The following is a 22,715-nucleotide window of genomic DNA, read 5'->3' as shown; positions in this document are numbered from 1 at the left end:
TTTCTCGCCCTGTTCCTAAGCTGGGGACCACACATGGCCCCCTGCTTTGCTCTGTACAACAATCTTGTAGGATCTTAGAACAACAGAATGGAAAGGGCGTCTCGCTCTTCCCGGTGTAAGCCATGCAGGGCGAGTGACACAGAGGGGGCTGGAGTCAGCTCGCCTGGGTAATGAATGGGGTGACTTAGGGACTGAGATAAACGGCTGAAAATGTCGAACTTCAGGCACCGATCCCTGCAACAGGCCAGAAACAGAGTCAATACAAACTGGATTATTAGCTGTATTTCCTGCTTCGGAGGCGTGTACACGTTGGGTCCGATCCTAACCTCAGCTGGAGGCAAAGGGAGTTTGGCCACTGATTTCCGTGAGAGCAGGACAGGGCCTATGGCTTGTAACTAGCCACGTTGTATTTACCCTGAGGGAAGAGAGGCGCTAGATATATATTTCATGTTATAGATGGCTGATAGAGCCAGTAATTAAGACGCTAGGTCCCGAAATACCAGATTATCCTCCAAAGAACTGTACTGCTAAAGTGCCTTTACTTTTACTCTAAACCCTGTGGGATCCCACATGGAAGCAGTTAGCGAATGTTTGTTAATGATCATAACAAAAGCATTATTCAAATTAGACAGGTAATTACAACCAGAAGGAACATCCCTTTCTTTTCTTTCTCTCTGTTCTCTTTCTCTCTTTGCAAGAGTGGCTCTCCCTTCACATCTGGTCCGGACACTACAGCATCAGATGTCCCCTTTATCGTTTTAGGGATTTAATACCCAGGCGATATTCACGCAAATAAATCCCAACCGAAACAAAGCTACTTTGCAAAGCTACTAAAGAGTTCTTTGCGATCCTGGAGCCCGTTGTGATTGATGTGAGCCTTGTTTTAAAATTCCGAATCTCACTTTTATTTAAACCCTTGTAACCATGCAGGGTTGATCATTTTCGTTAGAGGCTTTGTTTTTCCTCTCTCCATCACCAGCTAAAAGAGCAAGGCCATTTGTAACCTTGTAGCTAAAATAATTCCAAGCTGCATATATTTTTTCCTTGCTTGCTGATCGATTGGAGCCTGGTATTTATTTACAAGCATTACGGTATCCTGTTAGCATTCCGAACAAGGGGCTGTTCATATATCTGCCTCCAATGATTTCCTGAAGGAACATGTGGAAGCAATAGTGAGGTTGTGCACTCACCCAAGCCGAAGATGCCTTGGTGGAGAACACGCAAAAGGCTGCAGGCACTGGGAGCACCAAACAACCCAGTGAGGGGGGACCCTGCAAACGCAGCCAGAGGGCTCTCAGCTTGAACAGGATTACACTCCCTGCCTTTCACAGCTCTCGCTGCCCAGTCCCTTCAGGGGATTTGCGCTTCAGAGACCAATTCTCCTTCGTTTGGGAGGGAGAAAACCACCAGAGTCTATTGCTTGACTTTGAGAACAAACTTCTTTTGTTTAGTAACGAACGAAGGACGAGCGCCTATAAAGGCAAGGCGGGAGAAAGGGAAAGCTGTGCAGAAAAAAAACGAGGACGCAATTTTAACATAAATTCCTCTAGGACACCCTCCCCGGCAGCACGCACCCCTGCCCACCCCAAGTTCTGCCCTGGAGAAGGGGATGTAAAACGCACCTCAGCTCCCATTCCTGGGGCTGCAGTGCCCCCTCGCACCCAACAGCTGAATAACTCCAGTGGCACGAAGCTGTGCTCGCTGTGCTTCGTTTGGTAGGAGCTAGCCAGAAAACGAAGAGCAGCCCCATCTGACTCCCACGATTACATCTCAGTCTCTCTCTCTCCACACACACTTATCTCCAGCAAATAGCAACAATCGAGCCCGACGAGATACGTGTATCTCCCGGCTGGGGATCAAAGCTCTGGCTGGAGACTATTCTAAACCGAGCCATTCAAACCCCAAAGGCTTCGACTGCAATGTCTGTCCAAGCTCCTTAATGCTCTGCGGTGGCTTTGGAAGTAGAGCAAGTCTAGGAAGAGAGGGCTAGAGCACATGGTCCTCCCGTGTGAAACAGCAGGGTTCGGACAGCGTTCTCTTTCGTTGTTCCTTTCATTCATAAATACCAGGAGCTCGCCTCTATCTGTGAGTGCCAGGCGCTTCACAGCCATCCATCCATCCTCCTTTCTACAGCAAGCCCCAGCTCAGTCGGGCATCAAAGACATCACTAAGCTACCAATTCATTTCCATCTCAGCTTCTTCATCCATGCCCTGACACTGGGAGAGGGACCCCAGCCTAAGCAGCCGCCCCACCTGCCCAGAGCGTGTGTGGAGGGAAGCTCATTCGTGCCATTGGGAACACGGTGGGTTTTCAGGAAACTTTTTCCCCCTGCAGTGCAAAACTCTCACATTCGCCCCCCATTCCCCGGCCATATGGCTCCACTTGCCGCCCCTCCTCTCCGCGGCTGGAGGTTGACTGGCCCCCCTGCCTGCGTAAGAGCCGCTGGAGGCTGGGCTTCAGGCGCGGACCGGACCAGGGCGGCTCTTATTCTGAAGGGGCGGGGGGGGGGGCTCATTTCCTGACAGCTATTTACTTAAAGCAAATGATTAGTTTTGGAAGGATGGACTCTAACATCGAATCAATTACAAGACGCGGTCTCTGAGAGCACTGCAGTCTGAACTGGAGGGAACGAGGGAGGAGGAGGAGGAGGAGGAGGAAAAGTCAGAGAGGACGTGGACATATTTTTGACTCTTTCTCTAGACTTTTCATTGCGGATTAACGTGTGAACGGGAAGGTAAGGGGGGGGGGGGAGTTCCACTTTTTATGCTTGTTCCAGGGGACGTTGCCGATCCGGATCCAAGGAATGAAAGGTTGCTGGGGATCAGCCCCTGTGTGGACTGGACAGCCAGGGCACGGGGGCGGCTCACCTCAGGGGATCCTCGCTGGGAACCCTAACTCTGGAAGTTTGCGCCTGAGACTCAAAGGGCGCTGGAGACTTTCGCTCCTCGGCGGGCAGCTCCCTCCTTGGGGGGCTCGCACGGAGAGTTGCTAGGGCTGGGAAGGTGGTTTGTCCCGGGAAGGTGACTCCAGTGAGAACGCTCTGAATGGAGGCAGCGCGCTTTGTTGGAGAGGGCTGTGGAGAGGGGCGATGGGGGGTTGGATGGAGACGGGGGGCGGGCGAGGTCGGGGCACTCGCTGGACCCCGAGAAAGGCAGCGAGGGCACTGGTCGAGGAGCGAAGGATGGACACGTATCACCGATCCCCTTCGGCTCCGGAGATGGATGGAACAGGAGCTCCAGTGGCCTGGGGGCAGGGGAGAGAGCAGTGATCGCCCGGGAGTGGCGGGGCCAGGGGCCCCGACAGTCTGGACTGGGGGGCGGCAGCCGGGGACCACCCTTCGGGGGACGCGGGGCCCCTGTCTGGAGGAGGCTGCCCCGCTGGCGGAAAGGCTGCGCTAATGACAAACACATTTGGGCTGGGGCGGAGGGGCCACCGCGCCGCATTCCTGCCGCCGGGCTGGGAGCAATTCCGCGCCCCCCTATCGCCAATCTGGAGTGAAGCCCTTTGTGTGAAGACAGGGATCGGCGGAGGAATCTCGTAACGGGAAGGGAAGCGGCGAGTTTGCCGAGGAGCTCGGATCAGCTCTCGGGGCAGCGTACGCAGGGAGCTGAGACGGCTTGGCGGAGGTAAGAGGAGGGTCTTTCTCGGACCCTCCCTTGGTCGCCGTGGTCCCAATCCCCCCTTGGCTTTTATCTAGCCCTCCTTCCCTCCCTCAGGTCCGATCTGCAGTCCCTCTCTTCCATTGTCCCTCCCTCGTCTTTTCCTGCCCCTCCCGAGCCCCCTCCCCTGGCGGGGGACTGTCTGTCTGCAGGGGCAAATCATCCCCCACCCCGATCCCTGCGCCCGGCGGTTTTTACACCTCGCTCTCCGTTCTCCCTGCAAGTGGGGAAGCTGAACTCTGAGCTCTGGGATGTTACCTGGCGGTGTCCCAGTTCACACACACCCAGCTGCACTCCTCGTGCGATGCCAGAGCCACAGAGCTGCCAGCATCCCCTAGCTGTCTGCCCCGTCCCTGGCAGCCCGCCGCAGCCCAGACGGACGAGCCCTTTGGGTTGTGCCCAGGGAGTGTAAGGGACCATCAGCCCTTGTGCGGTGTTTGTGAGGTGTTTGGTTGGATTTTGTCGGGCGCTGAGGTTGAAACTTGCTGACCCTGCCAGGCTGGAGTCCCCTGGAAAAGTCCCGAGAGGACTAGGAAATGGCTTCTTGGCTCTTTGCTGCATTGCTCAACATTTTTGGACTGGGACCCAGAAGCGAGTAGACACTCCTAAGAACAGGGCTGGACCGTGTTTTGGAGCAAGATGGATGGATCTAAGGAGGCAGCACCAGCCCTCAAGACTCAGCAACACGTCTGGGAACAGAGACTGGGGTAAATCCCAGAGGAGAGCGTGCTGCCTTTAGTTCCTGTGAGGTAATTACAATGACAAACATCGCATTAACTGCGCTGCTACCTGGATTACAGGGTTATTTTCTGTCCGGAGTTTTCAACCCCACCACATGCAAATTCTCCAATTGCTTTGGCGACGTCCCACCCAGATGTCCAATAATCCCTGCGAAGAGCGCCTTGCAAACAACTGCATCCCCGGGAGCAGATTTGGGAGTGACACGTCTGGCGTGCACATCTCTCTCTACGTGCCCATTCATCAGACGGGTGGTCCGCGGAATGCGGATTGCGCTCGCCCCACCGAGCGCGTCCAGCTGTAACTGCGTCGTGTGTCAGCCATGGAGCGTTCCCGGGTTGAGAAGGTTTGAGGTCAGGCAGAGAGAGAGAGAAACTCTTTCCCTCTATCCCTAGTGGACGCCTTTATCTGCGCAGGGGAGTCCTCAGCCTCGGATCTCCCAGAAGACCGGGCATCCTGCATAGACAGAATGAATCCCTAACCTCTTCAAGCCCCCAGGAAAAGCGGCTTTGGGGGACCCTGCAGACTCCCCACAGCCGCTGTGGAGATCTGCTGGCACATGGAATAGTGTGGCCTAGGATTCGTGTCTGAAGTGGGCCCCTAAGGCTTGGGGAGGGGATTGAAAAAGAAGTTCTGAACAAGCGGGACAGAGCAAGGAAATGTGGCGCTTGGAAAACATTTGACTCACCCCAGTGAAGACCGATTTTGTGGGGCTCTTCCCCACCTCTTGTTTCGTTTCTGTCTGGCTCGCCTAAGGGTTGTTGCTTCAGCTTGGCAAAGGTCTTGCTATTGTTTCCTATGAAAATAGCGAAGTGGCTGAAATTTGACGTCACGGCTGGCGTCTCTCATTGTTCTTGGGCTCTTTAGGTTAATCCTTTCTCGCTAACTCTCAGCTCCCTCGGCTTTTTCCAATATGGTAAACATTATAGATAAGTATTCCCTAAAATGTGTTGACTTTCTTCGCTTCGGGGTACCCTAGCATCATTTGGCCTTCACTATCTCGGAGTCAGTCAATAAGTGGCAAGCGTTGGCCAGACGTTTAAAAAACAGAACAGGGGGCTTGAAAGTGTGAATGTAAACATTCCCCGCCCCCCCCCAAACTAAACAAACTGATAACATCAAGGCAGTCTTTACAATGTCCAGTTGTTCTCTGGCAATGGAGACTGACTGGGCTTCCCGGTTGAGTCCTGTGTGTGTATGTGTGTGTGCATGCAAGCCATAATGCCAAAGTCCTGTAGACTTTAACAGAAAGGGGTCACACGGTTGGTTTTTTGAATGTAATCGAGAATTATATTCCCCGCCATAGGATTTTGGTTCAAATAAAGGACATCATTTTTTATTGAAATGTATAGGGGTTTTAGAGTAGTTTTCATAGCACCCTATTCAATTTCCATGGACTTTACTGGTTTAATCTCTATTAAATTCTCCAGGAATTTTCCATATGTGTGAGTGTGTGTACTTGGGTTTTGAACCCACACTGAAATTTTAACCTGACCTAGTGAGAGCGGAGTTGGGGAGAAGAATGGTTTGATGGATCTGACACAGTTTCCTCCAGGTTGAAATCTCAAACCTTGGTTTCTCGCAGAGGAGAATTGGTTGCGCCCCATAGGGAGAGAAGGAAATTAGTGGCCTCTTCATCTGAGTCAGGTCTGGGAGGAGGGGAAGGGAAGAATTACAGAGCTCCGTCCTTCAGCTGTGTGTGTGTATATATATATATATATTCTATAGGAATGTTGATTCTGCAGTTTTTTCCCTGCCAGCAATTAGTGCCATACGTTTCCGTGTGTGCATAAGGGAAACATCTCAGCCTCCTCCCATAAAGCTGGGGGCGGGATGTAGGTGGCGAGAACATACCTAACCGTTCACCATTTGTTAGCATCGACAGTTAAAAAAGGCAGCCAGAGAAACTTTCCCCCGCAAACAAAGCCTGCCTGGTTTAACAGAAGTGCTGAGGTTGCTTTCGGCGGCCCCAAAGCAGCGCTCTGGGGAGGGAGTGGGGGACGAGGCGTTAGCTAAACGGCTAGCGTCGGAGAGCAGGGCTGGTGCCTGTGTGGTGTGAGGTGGTGGATAGGCTGGATGATGCCAGACAATGTTTTCCCATGGGAAGAGGCAGGAGTAGATTATCCAATCTGGGGCAGGCTGGGCTCTGCAAAAGCCGTTTGCAGTGTTGTACTGCCCCCTAGCAGTCATTCTTATGGTTACCGCCTGAGCCCTACAATGTTTACGGCATATTGGCCAGATTCTAGACTGTGTCTGAGTAGTACCGTCCCCTTAGGTTAGTCCCACTGCTTGATTTCAGTGGGGTTACACTGCTGTAAAGAGAGAGCAACACACTGAGGAATCTGGCCTATGGTTCTTGACCGCAAGAATTTCCAATCTCAGAGGCCGATCCTGGCATGGGATCTACTAGTGCAGTTCCCTGCACCAACCCAGAATCCTCTTGAAGTCAATGTCACTCCAGCCAGACTCAGGGGCTGTGTCAGTGGATTCAGAGACAGGATCAGACAAAAACAATAGGACAGAAATCGAAGATTTTGAGGTTCACCTTCCATTTGGCTCAAGCAAAATTTGAACTATGGAGATCTGGCTTTTTTTAAAAAATGCCCTAGAATCAGGGAAGTATGATCTTCAAACAAGCATCTTCATTCTTAGCTTCTATTCAGTTTTTTTTTTTTTTTTTTTTTAGAAATGTCCCTGGCTAAGCAATGATTTGAATGAAGAGAAATATGTCCAAAAACTTGATAAAGTGTCAAGAAGCATGAAAGTATATGTAAAAAGTTCAAGGGAATTTCAGAATCCCCAAACACCAGGTTCCCCATGTCATCTTACTTTTAAATGATGGCTCTGTTTCTGCAATTACATCAGTGTGTGCGGGGAGGGGACGCACAGGACTCTGCCAGCGTGGCTCTGACTGTAGGATTGGGGCCATATTTGCTATTATTTGTCACCAGATGTGTAGGCTACAAAGAGATCTTCATACAGCAGGGTGGTTTATACAGATTTTGGTACCAAGGAAAGCAGGATGTAGTAAGGTGCATTTTCAACCTCATTTTCTTTGTATTTTGACTCTTGGTCAAAACTAGGGTTTGGATGCATATCATACTCTGATGGCCTTGAGCCAAAGAGGTTTGTTTCAGCTGTTTCAAAGAGCAGGGTTTTCCGAAGACTGCCTCACTGTGCCCCCCAAAAGTGCTAATAGCTTAAAATGCAAACAGACAGAACCTCCTGCCCCCACCCCCAGGCTTTCAAGTTAAACTTTCCTTTCCACTTTAAACTGTCTTCTCTTTTTTAAATTTTAGACCCTGATCCTGCAATTTGATCTGCAAGGGGAAAGCTTTATTTCTCTCTATGAAGTCAAAGGGGCTAAACATGGGGTTTGCCCCATTGATCAGACTGCAGGATTAGGGTCTTAGATTGTAAGCTCTTTGGGACAGATATTGCTGCCTGTGTGTCCTGTATAGTGCTGGACACACTGTAAGAACTTAATACAGAGTTAGAATTGGTATTTAATAACTGTTACTTTGCTGTGGTACAGGAGAGATATTCAGGCCACCCTGAATGTAAATATTTTGAAAGGAGCAGTGGAGCAACCCTCTCTTTAAGAAAAAATATTTAATTTTAAACTGCACTTTGCTAGTGTATTTTAAGTGGCAGACACAGAAGTGTTTTTGGTTTTGGTTTGCGTTGTCCTTTCCTCTTAGCATGCACGGAAATCTTCAGAACTTGCTATTGTTCACTCAGGGCCGGCTCCAGGCACCAGCTTACCAAGCGGGTGCTTGGGGCGGCCACTTCGGAGAGGGGCGGCAGGTCCAGCTGTTAGGCGGCAATTCGGCCGACGGTCCCTCACTCCTGCTCGGAGCAAGGACCTTCCGCCGAATTGCTGCCGCAGATCGCGATCGCGGCTTTTTTTTTTTTGGCTGCTTGGGGCGGCCAAAACCCTGGAACCGGCCCTGTGTTCACTGTACAGAGGGTCTTGCTTTTGGGGAGTCTTATAAGGAAAGGAGCCAATGACTAAGAAAAGTTACAGGGGGCAGTGTCCACATATTTACATCAACCTAGTAAAGCACACCATTTTCATCCAATGTTTTCCCTTTTCTTACCTTGATCCAGCCTTTCCTGGAAAAGCTCAGAGCTTCCCCAGAGAAGCCAGTTTTAGGGAGAACCTGCACTAAATGCATCAAAATCATTCCCAAATTAAGATAATCTCATCATTATGTTTCCAAAATCTGAAGAGATAATAGTATTTCGACCTGCTTCTGCAACAGTCTCCACTAGTACTGCAGGTGTGAGTAAACGTTGCAGGATCAAGTCTTTTTACCAAGACTATTGCTCATATGAAGTTAAAATAATTTCCATATAAAATGACAGTTTCAAGTTGATCCATGGAGACTTGGAGTCGTTCAAATTCCATCTACCACCTCTGAGACTGACGCTCCTTTCTGCCAAAGAAATGCAGTTTGGCTGCATTAGTGTGGATCAACACTGCCATCATGTGGCCAATTGGATTAAATGCAGGTGACTGGTACCAAATGGGAAATGAGGTTATTTTCTGTAATTTAACAATGGATATACAATTTTACTTTCCTGGTGAAGATCTTTGCCTAATTTATGACAGTATGAAAGATTAATATCATTCTTTCCTTCCCATAGTGCTGGTGCTTTCCCTCTAGCATGTGCAGAATGACTGACTGGGTCTCTCATTATTTTCTATATGGATTTTTCCATCAAGGTTCACAACGTTCTGGATACAAATTTTACCAAATTTTGTTTTGAATTACCCACCACAGTCAATGGAACTACTCATGGTGGTAAGCATTGTACTTGATAGCAACCGTTTGGCATACCAGGTCCTTATAAACAAAGATTTTGATTATATTCCTTTCATGATTTAGTATCATCTAAATAAGTAACTGAAATATTAACATTTAATGTAGATCACTTAAAAAAATCTAAATAAACACAATTACTGCTTTACTCTATACACTCTGCTTTATATATATTGGCAGACTAATTTGGAAATTTGAGCCAGATCTAACATTCTTTGCATGCCTCCCTATTCCCATTATAATCAGTGGGTGTCCTAGGGTGTACAAGGAATGAAGAATCACACCATAAGTATGCATACACTGCACATGTGCTTATGACCTTGGCCCAGATCCTCAGCTAGTGTAGCTCTATTGACTCAATTTACATCAGATAAGGATTAGGTTCGTGGGGTGTTCTGAACTGAACCTGGGGTGTTTACTGAAGCTGACTAAATGAAAATAGTTAAAATAAAGAGTATGGAGGGCTGGGATGGACTAACTCTTTCTCTTGCCTGGGATGAGACCATTTTTTCTGCCCACTTAGAGGCTGGAGCTAAATATACTTACTCCCACCAATAGTTTGCCTAAAGTATTGGCACTGAGTTAGGCAAACAGGCAAAGCAAGCATATGCAAGAACCCGTTGGCATGGCATTGTTCTTTAGATGCATGACAATGTGCAATTCCATTCAAACTGGAATCATGATGAAGAATCATATGTGTATCCCTATTCTCTCTTTCTCAGTTGCTGTAGGTTCCTCTGGACCTTGTCCCATAGGTTAATATGTCATTGATGGAAGGTATCAAAGGAATAAGATCTCAAAGAGCAACCAGTCTGTCAATGAACATTTAGTAAATCCCTACATTGCTGCATTGGATTCAGGCACTTAGCTCCCATTGGCTTGCATGGTAGCTAAGTTGTTTGACTATGTCACAGCATAGTGTCATCACCCATAGTTACACTGGGTATTATAGGCCTGATTCTCCATGTACTTATACTGCTTTTATACCAGCATCACTTGCTTCATTGACTTCAAGTGAAGTTACTCCAGATTTGCATCAGGGTAAGAGGAGAATCAGATCCACATTATTTCTTTATAGACTGCATTGTTTTCAATGAATAGTCCATAAAAGCAATATATTGTGGTAAGAGATCCTTCTATCTGTAAAGGCAAAAGGAAACCTGGCAGACAGTATGGGTAACACTGTCTTGGGGAACGTGAGCTGTTAGCAGTCAAATCAATAAGGCAGAGTATGGGAATTCTTTAAAGATGTACAGTGGGTTACTTTATCTAAAGAAATACAGGATATAAATGTGATAAAAGTGAGAAAAGAGGCTGAAACCAGAGGACTTCTTTGATGTCCCAGAGTCTGTTATCAGTGGGAGGCAGATACATAAACACATGGCCATTATTGTTAATTGCAAAATCAGGCTGAATGGCTTGTCTTTGCTGGAATGCTGTCTGTTGAATTTCTGAAGCTGTTGCATATGTTTCTTTAGCTGGTACACTTCTACCCCGATATAACGCGACCCGATATAACACGAATTCGGATATAACGCGGTAAAGTAGTGCTCCGGGGAGGGGGGAGGGGCGGGGCTGCGCACTCCGGTGGATCAAAGCAAGTTCAATATAACGCGGTTTCACCTATAATGCGGTAAGATTTTTTGGCTCCCGAGGACAGCGTTATATGGGGGTAGAGGTGTAGTTTGTAAATCTTTATGTTGCCACCACACTGCTCAAGTCCTTCACAATGTATGAAACACATTTTGGTTTGCAACACTGCTTTATATGTTTGTTCCACATGTGGCAAGAGGCAGGAAAGACCGTCTTCGCTGTTGAGGATATGAGAGAGATTCCCAAATCTGAGCCATTCTTTTTGGGTGACAGATCTGAGGAACTGTCCCAAACTGAGGTGTCATTAGAGGAGGTTTTGGAACAAATTGATAAACTAAACAGTAATAAGTCTCCAGGACCTGATGGTATTCACCCAAGAGTTCTGAAGGAACTCAAATGTGAAATTGCAGGACTACTAAGTGTCATCTGTAACCTATCATTTAAATCAGTTTCTGTACCAAATGACTGGAGGATTGCTAATGTGACGCCAAGTTTTAAAACAGACTCTAGAGGTGACCCTGGCAACTACAGGCCAGTAAGCCTCATTTCAGTACTGGGCAAATTGGTTGAAACTATCGTAAAGAACAAAATTGTCAGATACATAGATGAACATAATTTGTTGGGAAATAGTCAACATGGTTTTTGTAAAGGGAAATCATGCCTCACCAATCTACTAGAATTCTTTGAGGGGGTCAATAAGCATGCGGACAAAGGAGATCCTGTGGATATAGTGTAGATAGACAGTTATTTGTTGCAATTACCCCTTGGACACTGCCTGCTGTCTTATGGCAATTTGGTCTGTATAGCTTAGAAGGCCAGAAAACTCCAAATAATCCATTATTCTTCATGCTGCTTGGGAAAAGAGGTACGGTAGAAACACAACTGCAGTCTTGTGCTCCCTCTTGTGTTTTACTAGAGAGCTTCAGCGTGTGTTTTAAATAGAAGGTCTCTTGATCAAGGGAATTCGTATTAAATGAAACAAATGCATTTATTGAACAAGCTAAAGAGTAGATACAGTGGTAAAATAGAACTTTAGCAGATGATGGTACTTTGTAGTATAGAAAGTGGTTTTAAATATACTCTTTCTTTCAGAATTGCTACCATCCCATTTTGTAAGCGGTCCAAAGGCCAGATCTTGCCATCAGTTACACCGATGTAATTCCATTGCAACTTCACTCACTTCGGTGGAGTTACTCCATGCATAGAGCAATGTAATTATGGGCCCAGTTCTGCAAGGTGCTGTAGGGATTGTGGGCAGAAGGTGCTCAGCACGATTGGGCCACGAGTGCAGAATTTGGCCCCAAGTGTCCATATCCTTTCCCGGAGAGAGCTCTGTATGCAGTATGCAGTATGTACTCCTAAACTGGCGATGGAGTCAGAAGCACTGCAAATAGCTCATTGCCTTTATCAATCTGTTCACTAACTTTACTTTTTCCTGCTTTTCTATTTTTCTGTTTCAGTTGTCCGCAGTGATGGGTACTTCCCCAAAGACATTCCTGCTCCTGGGATGTCTCCTGACAGGTAACATTCCTAAATTCCCTGTGTCGCTTCATTCGTTCTCCTTTGTAAGTCTGGGCTTAAATCAATGCTCTACAGTCAATGTTTCAGATAGATTTGTTTTCAGTGTGATCAGTGATCATGAATTACAGCACAGATGATCAGTCAAGCGGCTGTAAATTCTTTTTTTCTGACATTAATTATAATAAAAGCTGCCGGGAACACAGTCCCAAGCCTGTAATTAAATCTACTGAAAATATTCATATTTTTATGGACAGTCCATCTTTTGTTACTGATTAAGGATCACAGCTTGGTGCCTGTGAGCAGCCCAATGAAATGGATATGATACAAGGGAGTTCCCTGGTGGAGGGGAATGGAATCCACTGTGAAGGTACTATTGCAGCCTCAGGGCTATAGTAACCTCTGCAGCTGCTTCTCCCTCTCCGGAGGGAAGAGGTTTGGCCAGTGGATCTGTGTCACTGCTGATGCACCAGCCATGGTTTCTTCAGCAGCACATGGGAGCAGAGGTCCATGATGTGCAGCAGAGTGCAGGCTGCCTGGGTGGGATCCTTGCATCCTCCTACTCTGTGCCACATAACTGCACTGGCGAGCAGGCCTTCCATATCAGCAGAAGGAAATGGGGGGGCAGGGCAGGCTTTGCCTCAAAGTGACAAATATAAAAAAGGCCAGCATTACTAGCTAATATAGGTAAAATACTTGCAATGGCTTGAGAAGCAGAACAGAGACCACGATGGGCCCAGTCCTTGGCTCCACTAAACCTGCTTTGTGCTGGTCCTCTGGCATACAAACCGTTTATCTACCTCCCTGATGATTTCTCGGGGGCCTCGGGGGCTGTGGTACTGGGTGGGATTCTCACTTAGGGTGGGGACTGAGCCAGCCTTTGGCCAGACAAAGTACAACTTGCCCAAACCTGAGAACCTGGCCTTGTAAATCCAGATTGCACGTTAAAAGCACTCCATTACAATATCCTGTTCAATGAGTTATGGTTATATTTGATTACTGGTCTTCCCTACATTTCAACTAGAGGTGGGCCTGAGCCACTTAGGGTATGTCTACACTGCAACTGCTCCCCCCTCAAGCCCCAAACTCACAGTAGTGAATCTCAGAGCTTGGGTCTACAGACTTGGGCTTGCAAGACTGACAGTATGGCACTAAATATAGCCACATAGACATTCTGGCTTGATCTGGAGCTTGGGCTTTGAGGTGGGCTTAAAAACCCGAGCTGGAATGTTTGCATGGCTATTTTTAGCACCATAGCGCAGTCCAAATTTGTAGAGCCAAGCTCTGAGACTTGCTGCCGCAGGTTTTTGGTTTTTTTTTGCAGTGGAGACATAACCAAAGTTTGGATACAGGCTACTTCTGTAGCCCATTGCAGAAATAGAGGTCAGCTGTAATATTCAGATACAGGTGTTGATCTAGCACGAAATGCTCCCAAAGTCTGGGGCTGTTTGGATCTGGGGTTTTGGTTGAGAGCCATCGTTAATTTCAACTCTTTGTCTTTCATTTCTCGATGCAAGTCGGACTGAACTGAAATGAACAGCATTTTGTCTGAGAGGTTCAAAGAGGAATTATTTTGCCCTCCATAGGGAAATGCTGTGACTGCTTTCAAAAGAGCACATTTACAGGGAGATTAGTGTGTCTGGTTTGTACATAAACATGGCTGTTTTATAGATAAATCACTCATCCTTTCTCACATCTATGTGGTGAATATGTTCTGCTTAGTAACTGGTTACTTATTCATTTCCTTTGACAGGACCATGGCTAACTTTCTGCCAGCTTCCATTGCCGACTGTTCTTCCGAATAGAGATGAAATGGTCGTGCAACTGAATGCCTCGTTTACTCTGAAATGCTCTGGAGACAGCGAAGTGACCTGGCAATACCCAATGGCTGAAGGAAGCCACAGAATAGACATTAGAAATGAAGAGAACAACAGTGGTCTCTTTGTGACTTTGCTGGAAGTGGGGAATGCCTCAGCTGCTCATACCGGATTATACACTTGTTACTACAATCATACTCAAGAGGAGGATGGGGAGGTGGAGGGGAAGGATATCTACATCTATGTGCCTGGTGAGTGGGTTAGGCTGTGTTACAGCAGAAAGGTTTGCCTGGGTTGCTGTGAAGGAATATCAAGGATCCTATTAAGCATTTAAATGGAGAGCAACCTCTTGATCTGGGCTGGCATGCTCCTCTTCACATTGATTTTGTTTGGTGTGAATTAGTTCTCATGAAAGGTAATGAATTGACAGTCTTGGAGGCTGAAGCTTTCTCTCCACAAAGCGCAGGAAAAAGGCAGTGCTCCCCCAGTGGATACCTTGACTCAGACATGGAGACCAGCTCTGTGGGTGCACACTGCACGTAGATGTCTCCATGCCCATTGGCTTCTTTGCTAAGGCTTCCAACCAGGGGAACACTAATGCCAACTATTTGGTGGTGGCTTGTGTAATGTGTTCTTTGGGACTGTACTGAGACCAACTAACTTCATGAATACCACTATATAGTCAATGAATGGCAATGGCTCTTGGTCTCTATTGACCTAAATTGGGTTTGAACTGATAGCTCAGAGGCTATATATTGCTACTTTCAAATATCTGAAGTGTGGAAATGTATTAATTGATAGAAAACATGAACTGCAGTGCAGGAGGATGCTCACATATTTACAGGGTGTAGGACTCAAAGGTGATTAGTAAGATGTAGATGTATTGGAACGCCTGTCACGAGAGAAGTGGAAACAAGAAATGGCAGTGAGTGCCAGTCTGGCAAAATAATGTGCTGTTTTCATGCATCATTTGCCACAATTTTCACAGCAAGACCTGCCTTTCCTGCCCCCAAACTTCCTCTCATGCACAGTGGAAAAATCTATTGGACCCAAAGAAATGACAATGGCAAAAACAATGAGGCAGTGTTGTCTAGTGGATAGAGCACATGACTGTGACCCAGGAGATCTGGGTTTCATTCCCGGCTCTGCCTCTTGCCCTCTGAGTGACCCTGGACAAGCCACGTCCCTTCTGTGTCTCAGTTTCCCCCATCTGTAAAATGGGATAATGATACTGACCTCCTTCATAAAGCACTTTGAATCTACCGAGTTAGGTATTATATTATTATTAATAAGAACACCACCCAACAGGGATCTCAGGGAACATCACCCCACCTAGTAATCTTCCCATTCCCTTTTAGAAGTGCCCACCTCGCCCCCTCCTCCCCCACACACTCTGGGGGGTAGGGATGTCACAGAATGTCCTTCTGTCTGCCAATTCTCTGAGGTTGGAGTCAAAAGTCTATTAAACCTATTTGTCATGGCTGTAATAGGAGTTATGACTGACTGTCACATGAATCCATGAGCGCCAACGTCTTTAAAAAGGAAGAGACTATAACATTTGACATCTGGGGATTTTGGTGTGGGACAGGGGAGGGTGAATGGGTGGATGGGGGAGCAAGTGGGTGGATGTGAAGATAAATGGCTTTACAAACTTTATTGAGAGCCTTTGTAAAGCATTATACAGGACTGCCTGGGGCTCTATTGGGAAACAGGGGATTAGAGACAGCACTGCAGGGACACAAAGTACCAGACTGGTAGACTGGCAGTGAGCATTCTGAGTGTTAGCCTGCAAGAGCAGTACAGGAAAACAAGGGAAAAGAAAAGAGGTTGCAAGTCACCGTGTAAAACTTTAACATGTTTGTGAAGGGGAAAAAAAGGATGCCTGGACTACAAAAAGATTATGTAAGGGGAAAGAGGCAGTATCAGAGATTTTGTGAAGTGCCCTAAAACTTTGAAGTCTGTTTTGCAATGGCATTTGGGTTTTCTATAGACCATAACATGCAATGTTAGCATGACTAAATGTTAAATTCAAAGCAATGTTTTTCTCACCACATGCTCTCAGAAGTCTTACTGACCAAACTTCTTAGGCCAGGATCCCTTTGCCAGTTCAATGGCTGCTTCTTGTGTCCCTTCTGGTGTAGTTAAGCAATGAACAGAGAGAGAGAGGAACTGAGGAGGGATTCCTTTGGGGTGTTTGTCTCTTTTTATAGTGTTAGTCCCCCTCCTGGAAAACATTTCCAGCTGAGATTCTGGAGACAAAAAATCTATGGAAAAGGATGTTCCCTGCTGTTTTTTCTTACCTGTTTGAGGTTTCTTTGTCTACCCTTCCTGCTTGATGACTTTGTTTATTGCTTAAATGCAAAGTAAGCAGAGCGCACATTCCTTTGTTTGAGACAGACAAGTTTGCCAACCTCAGTTTGGAACATGTGTTAAGATCACCATACAGTGGAATCTTATAACTTCACCTACAGTGTTGTCACACATATTTTATCAGGAGAATATTGACTAGCAATGAGTTTGCAGATGATACCTTGCAAGGCGTACTTTGTACAAAGATTCTTACAACAGTGGGTAGGGTGTGGACACAGGCGTACATTCTGTCACAGTCCCCTAGACCTGAGCCTACCAGATCTGCAAGGCATAGGCATCATGTAGTTTTTCCCCCTCACTAAAGAGCCAGCTGACACTGTTGCAAAAGTTAATCTTTTTTCACCTAATTTTAGAATTTTCAGGAAAATTTCTGTTTCCACCATGAACTTTTTTTGTTTTTTGTTTTGTGCAAAGCAATTCCTTTCCCTACAATAAATTATGAGGGCTGTGGGGGAAAGCAAATTTCTTTCTTAAAACCAGGATGCTTTATGACTGTTACATAAGGATGTAATAGCCATACAAGCAGGAAAAAAACCTAGGTGAAGCCTCTTTCTGTTTTTAATTACATTTGGAAAGCAAATGTACCAAGTTGGGTGGATGAGTTCTATAGTGCTGTGTTTGGATTGTTGTTACAAGGAGCCTGCCAGTGTGTTATACTCCCATTATTAAAATTGATGATGAACCTTGGCTCACAAGCTCTTAGGTTTGCAGCAGTTATTTGTGTGTTTAGAAGTGGCAGATTATGATCATTTTCAGAGCCGCTGTTTTAAAGTTGGGTATGTTTTGCAATTAGATTTTAAACCGAATTTGGATTGGATGGCTATTGGAACTGGGGTACATTGTGTTGGTTTTAAAAAATATTGGGGATTTGTTTGCTTTTTTATGGTTGTGTCTCATAATTCGAGAAACCACGTGGAACAACCATAGTTAATGACACCTAGGTACCATGGTGATGGACACATAGAAATACATAGAATCAGCTATGTAGATAGAAATATTTTAAAATAACAATCTAACTAATTTAGCTGAAAACCAATCCAATCAATGTCTTTGGTTTCTAATACTTTTTATTTTGGGGGGGGGGGAGGCAGAAGAGAAGGAGGGAGAGGAACATTAAAAAGTGGTTTTTATAAAATGAATGTTTCAGGAACTCTTACCGTTGATTACAGGGGCTCTAAGTTTACAGTTGAAAAGGAATTAGAATAAAAGAAGGAAATGATGGGTGACTGGAATGGGGAGACTGGGGTTCCCTCACCTTGGATTCCTCTCTACAATCACACACGCCTGTGGCAAGTTCAACATCATGTGCTTTATTTACAATGTGCTATACAAACACTTGTTCCCCATAACTTAAGGCTTTTACCTCCTCTCCAGACACAGAATGTGAGGGGGGGAGAGCTCTCACCTCCCTGATATCATGGACTTCTCTAGCCCTTTCATACTCTTCCTGTCTCTTTCTTCACTGTCCTCAGTTGATAAGCTGAATCACCTTGTTAACTGGTTAATCACCTGGCACTTAATCTATTGTCTCATCAATTTGCCCCATGTGGGGACTCTTACAAAGTGCACAGAGTGGTGAGTCAGCTTGTGTAGCTGCTCTCTGCAGACAGGAGAGCTTGTCCACACCGGTGCTTCCATCATGGGGGTGTTTTTTCACACCCCTGAGCAAATTAAGTTATACCAACAAAAGTGGTGGTGTAGATATGTCCTTGGGCTATTCATGCTCTATCACAGTGGTTTACACCAGTGAAAGCCAGGACATTTATTCTAAGCAGCCTAATCTCCTTTTTGTGTGTGTCAGTTAATGTAGATCCAAAATATAAATCAAGGCCCCTGAGCTGGAAAATGGGACTTCTACCCTGAAGGTTTTGCTAGAAATTGTTGTTAGTGGGGCTGCATAACAAAAGGCAGAGTTCAGCCCTTCATTTTTATTTTATCCCGCAGGAATGGGCAACAATTTTCACACCTAAACATTAGTGGTTTTCTGGCTTTTTGCCTTTTGCCTGTGAATAGCATTGTAGGAAAACTCCACTAGATCCACATCTAAAGGAAATAATAACACTTCTCTTTTTCCTGGAGGCCTTAAACTTCCCAGTCTGGTACATTTCTGTTACATAGGATCCTGACTACTAGTTGGACTACTGGGATGTCTTCTTACATGTCTCATCAGATGGCAAATGTCATTATGGTGAGAGTGTGTCGACTCTGTGTGTGACTTTAACATAGTTGTGGTTTTACATATGATAAAGGAAATTGCTGGAAAAGTAAAGAAACAAAATATATTCATTTCTATCAAGGTGCATAATTATCTGCTGATGTCTCCATTCTTGTACTATGGACACATTAAAAATGATATAATGTAAAAATACATATCTTTTTTACAGATCCAGATATACCCTTCGTTCCTCTACTACCAGAGGATCAATTCATCCTAGTAGAAGATGGTGATTCCACCATTATCCCTTGTCGTACAAGTGACCCTAATGCTCAAGTAGCTTTAGTTAACAGTGAAGCCAAGGTCGTATATGCCTATTATGACAGCAAACAAGGCTTCCTAGGAAATTTTCCTGCAGGCTCATACACATGCCAAACAACTGTTAAAGAAGTGGAGTTCAAGTCAGATCAGTTTTTCATCTACATTTTGAAAGGTACTCTTTTTCAGTTTTTAAAGGAGAGTAAAAATATTGAGCCTGATTCTCTTCTTGCTTATACCATAATTGCGTAAACGAAATTGGAATCTAGTCCTTGAAGTCCACCATTCATATACTGCACATGGTTTTTAAACTTGGTACACTCTCTTTCTTTTTCCCTCAGCTACTTCAGAGCTGCCAGTTGAGATTGAGGCCCTTAAAACTGTATATAAAACAGGCGAAACGATTGTTGTAACTTGTGTGGTCTTTGACAACGAGGTGGTTAATTTACAGTGGAATTATCCAGGGAAAGTGGTAAATATCTCGTTTTGTTTCTGCATAATTGTAGTTATCAGTTGGTGAGGAATATGGGGATGTGAAGGGGTCAGCTCTTCACTGTTAGAACGAGGACAGAGGAAGAGAGAAAACAGAACCATTTCTTTTATTTTCAGCTTATCACTATAGAAAATCAGTATCAGGTGTTAGAATTCTTGTTAGTAAGTATGCAAAGCATTCAAGGGAGATGAGGGGTGACTGGGAGCATAAGAAGTTATCAGGGAGTGGGATTCTAGCGTTGAAGGAATAAAATCTCTGTGAATTTGTGCTCTAGAAAGCCTGGTGGAACAAAAATGGAATGTTCTGGAAATGTGTCAAAATGCCTGCATACAACACTGGTGGTGAAGTGAATCTGACTCTAAAAATGACTCTCTTCAAGTCATAGTCTCAGACGGGCTGATTTTTCTCAGTTACATTGGTGCAAATGAGTAGTAACTCAGTTAAAGTCAGTGGAGTTACCCTAATGAAAACCTGTTGTGAGAGGAGAATCAGTCACAAATTCTCATAACGTGTGTTCTGAAGTGAAGGTTTCTCTTCAGTGAAATCCCATTTATAGTCAGTGCTCCACATAAAGTGCAGGTGTGCTGCTGTGTAAAAGGTCTGATAATTGTAGGTTATTGTAAAGTTGAAGAATAATTGTGACCTAGAAATGCAGCTTTCATTTAAAAAAATTTAAGAGCCTGAAAAAAAAAATTACTTCATATAGGAAGGTTTCATTTTATTTCAGTTTTACAATTCATAACTTCAGTCTCCTGCCAATCATTCTAGTTTCACACAATCCCCAACATATTTTTGGTTCCCATCCCTCAATATGTACGTGCTGTCTTCCCTTTGGAACATTTTTATTCTCAACTGAACACCCCCCCTCACCCCCTGCCCTTGCCAATGAATTATGCTCAGAATTAGTACACACTGAATGTAGAAACTAGGAAATGGGTATGATCTGTCAGGAAAAAGATATTAAGAATCCTCACCTTGTGGGAACTGATCAAAGAATATTCAGAACCAAAATCAACAGATCATCACCAGAGTCAAAGGATACACTCCTTTAGCTTGCTTTAGCACTAAAATGCTCTTTTAGGCTCTCCACCTAATTTTTAGATGATACTTTACTCCAAATGCACAACATATGCAGTTTTTAACCTACTCACCCTTTGGCAGTTGGCTCCAAAATTGTATATTCTTATGGGCACACCTGCTGCATCCATGTCTGAAAATTTGTCCTTAACTGATTAAGCCATTCCTTTTGAATATGGAATTTGGACCATATAGCAGTAACTCTTTCATTGCTCTCCTTCAAATGGAATCTTAATTCTTTTATAATGTATTTATTTCCTGCAGCTGGGTTGTTTAAATAAGATTTTTTTTCTCTCCAAAACACAGAAAGAAAAAGGTGTGATAAAAGTTGATGACATTAAAGTTCCCTCCCAGAAGCTGGTTTACACTTTGACCATTCCTGAGGCTTCAGTGAAAGATACCGGGGATTATGAATGTACGGCCCGACATGCAACCAAGGAGGTTAAAGAAAATAAGAGAGTAGTCATTACAGTTCATGGTACAGTCTAATTCTAGTGTCCAAAAATTGTTAGCATGCTGGCAAATACCATGTTTGAAATAAAGTGAGTAGCATTATTTATGTGAATCTGTATCATTTACAGATAAAGGATTCATTCATCTGGACCCCCAATTTAGCCCTTTGGAAGCTGTCAATTTACATGAGGTCAAAAATTTTGTAGTGGATGTGCAGGCGTACCCAGCTCCAAAAATGTTCTGGCTGAAGGACAATGTGACTCTGACTGAGAATCTTACAGAGATTGTTACCAGTTCAAACAAGATCAATGAGACAAGGTAAAGAAAGGTTTTGCCAAGGTGACAATCTGAATTTCTCTTCCAGAAACCTTGTGATTTCATTTTATCAAATCTATGACTAGAATTTGGTGAGAAAAATCAAGACATTATATACAACCTCATCTTTCTTGCCTTGCTATAGCCTTTCATCATCACCTCCTCTTTGACATCCTGTCCTCTGTGGACTTCCATGTCACTGTCCCCTCTTGATTCTCTTCCTGCCTTACTTACTGTTCTTTAAATGTCTCCTTTGGGGGCATTGCATTCCCACTCCTCCTCTTTATTGGAGTCTGTCAAGGCTCTTTCTTTTCACCCATCCTCTTCTCCTTTATACCCTATACTTGGGTAGCCTCACTCTCTTACATAATTTTAACTATCATCTCTCTGGTGGCAATTCTCAGATATACTTCTCCTATTATGGTTCATTCTCATATCTCTCACTGTGTCTCTGATAGCTCAGCTTGGATGGCTTGCAGTCAATTCAAGATTATCAAACCAAACCAAGCTCATATTTTTTCCTTCACACATTGTGCCCTTATTTCATTTTCCATTGCTGTTGACAATGTTATCATTTTTCTGTCACCTACAAACGTAACCCGGGCAGCATCTTTGATTCTTTCTTCCTCTTTCCCTCTGCATTCTACTGCTGCTTCCTACACAACATTCATAGATTCAAAAGCCAGAAAGGACCATTGTGTTCATTTCGTCTGACCTCCTGTATAACACAAGCCATAGAACTTCCCCAAAATAATTCCTAGAGCAGATCTTTTAGAAAAACATCCAATCTTAATTTAAAAATGGTCAGTAATGGCGAATCCACCATGACCCTTGGTAAATTGTCCCAGTGGTTAATTACTCTCATCGTTGAACATTTACACCTTATTTCCAGTCTGAATTTGTCTAGCTTTAACTTCCAACCATTGGATCATGTTATACGTTTCTCTGCTAGATTAAAGAGCCCGCTATTAAATATTTGTTCCACATGTAGATATTTATAGACTATCATAAAGTCACCCCTTAACTTTCCCTTTGTTAAGCTCAATAGATTGAACTCTTTGAGTCTATCACTATAAGGTGTGTTTTCTAATCTTTTAATCATTCTTGAAGCTTTTCTCTGAACCCTCTGCAATTTATCAATGTCCCTCTTGAATTGTTTGTACCAGAACTAGACACTTCATTCCAGCAGCAGCCAAATATATCAAAAAAAGTCCTCATTTTCCATCCTATGAGCTAATTCACTTGTCCAACTTGTGATCATCTGCCACCTTGACTACTGCAACCTTCTCCAATCTTATTACAGTCCTGTCTTCTGGATACTATCCTGGCCCCTCTCCAGTCTTTCCAAAATGCTACTCCCAAAATAATCTCTTGGTCATCAT

The 22,715-nt window shown here is 44.7% G+C and overlaps 1 protein-coding gene across 1 annotated transcript in view; it reads left to right on the top strand.

The window, feature by feature from the left end:
* The first annotated feature begins 9,188 nt into the window (after positions 1-9,188).
* The window catches only part of PDGFRA (platelet derived growth factor receptor alpha), a 38,061-nt gene continuing 24,534 nt past the window's right edge, over positions 9,189-22,715 (top strand). The window contains exons 1-7 of the mRNA XM_065405237.1: positions 9,189-9,206; positions 12,278-12,338; positions 14,089-14,403; positions 18,907-19,170; positions 19,337-19,467; positions 20,872-21,043; positions 21,147-21,336. Coding sequence (XP_065261309.1) covers positions 9,189-9,206; positions 12,278-12,338; positions 14,089-14,403; positions 18,907-19,170; positions 19,337-19,467; positions 20,872-21,043; positions 21,147-21,336 — 1,151 coding nt within the window. The remainder of the gene's footprint in view (positions 9,207-12,277; positions 12,339-14,088; positions 14,404-18,906; positions 19,171-19,336; positions 19,468-20,871; positions 21,044-21,146; positions 21,337-22,715) is intronic.

The sequence above is a fragment of the Emys orbicularis genome, chromosome 5 (genome assembly GCF_028017835.1).
Source record: "Emys orbicularis isolate rEmyOrb1 chromosome 5, rEmyOrb1.hap1, whole genome shotgun sequence".
Taxonomy (NCBI): Eukaryota; Metazoa; Chordata; order Testudines; family Emydidae; genus Emys; species Emys orbicularis.
The sequence above is the reverse complement of the archived record's forward strand: the minus strand, read 5'-3'. Positions and strand labels throughout refer to the sequence as shown.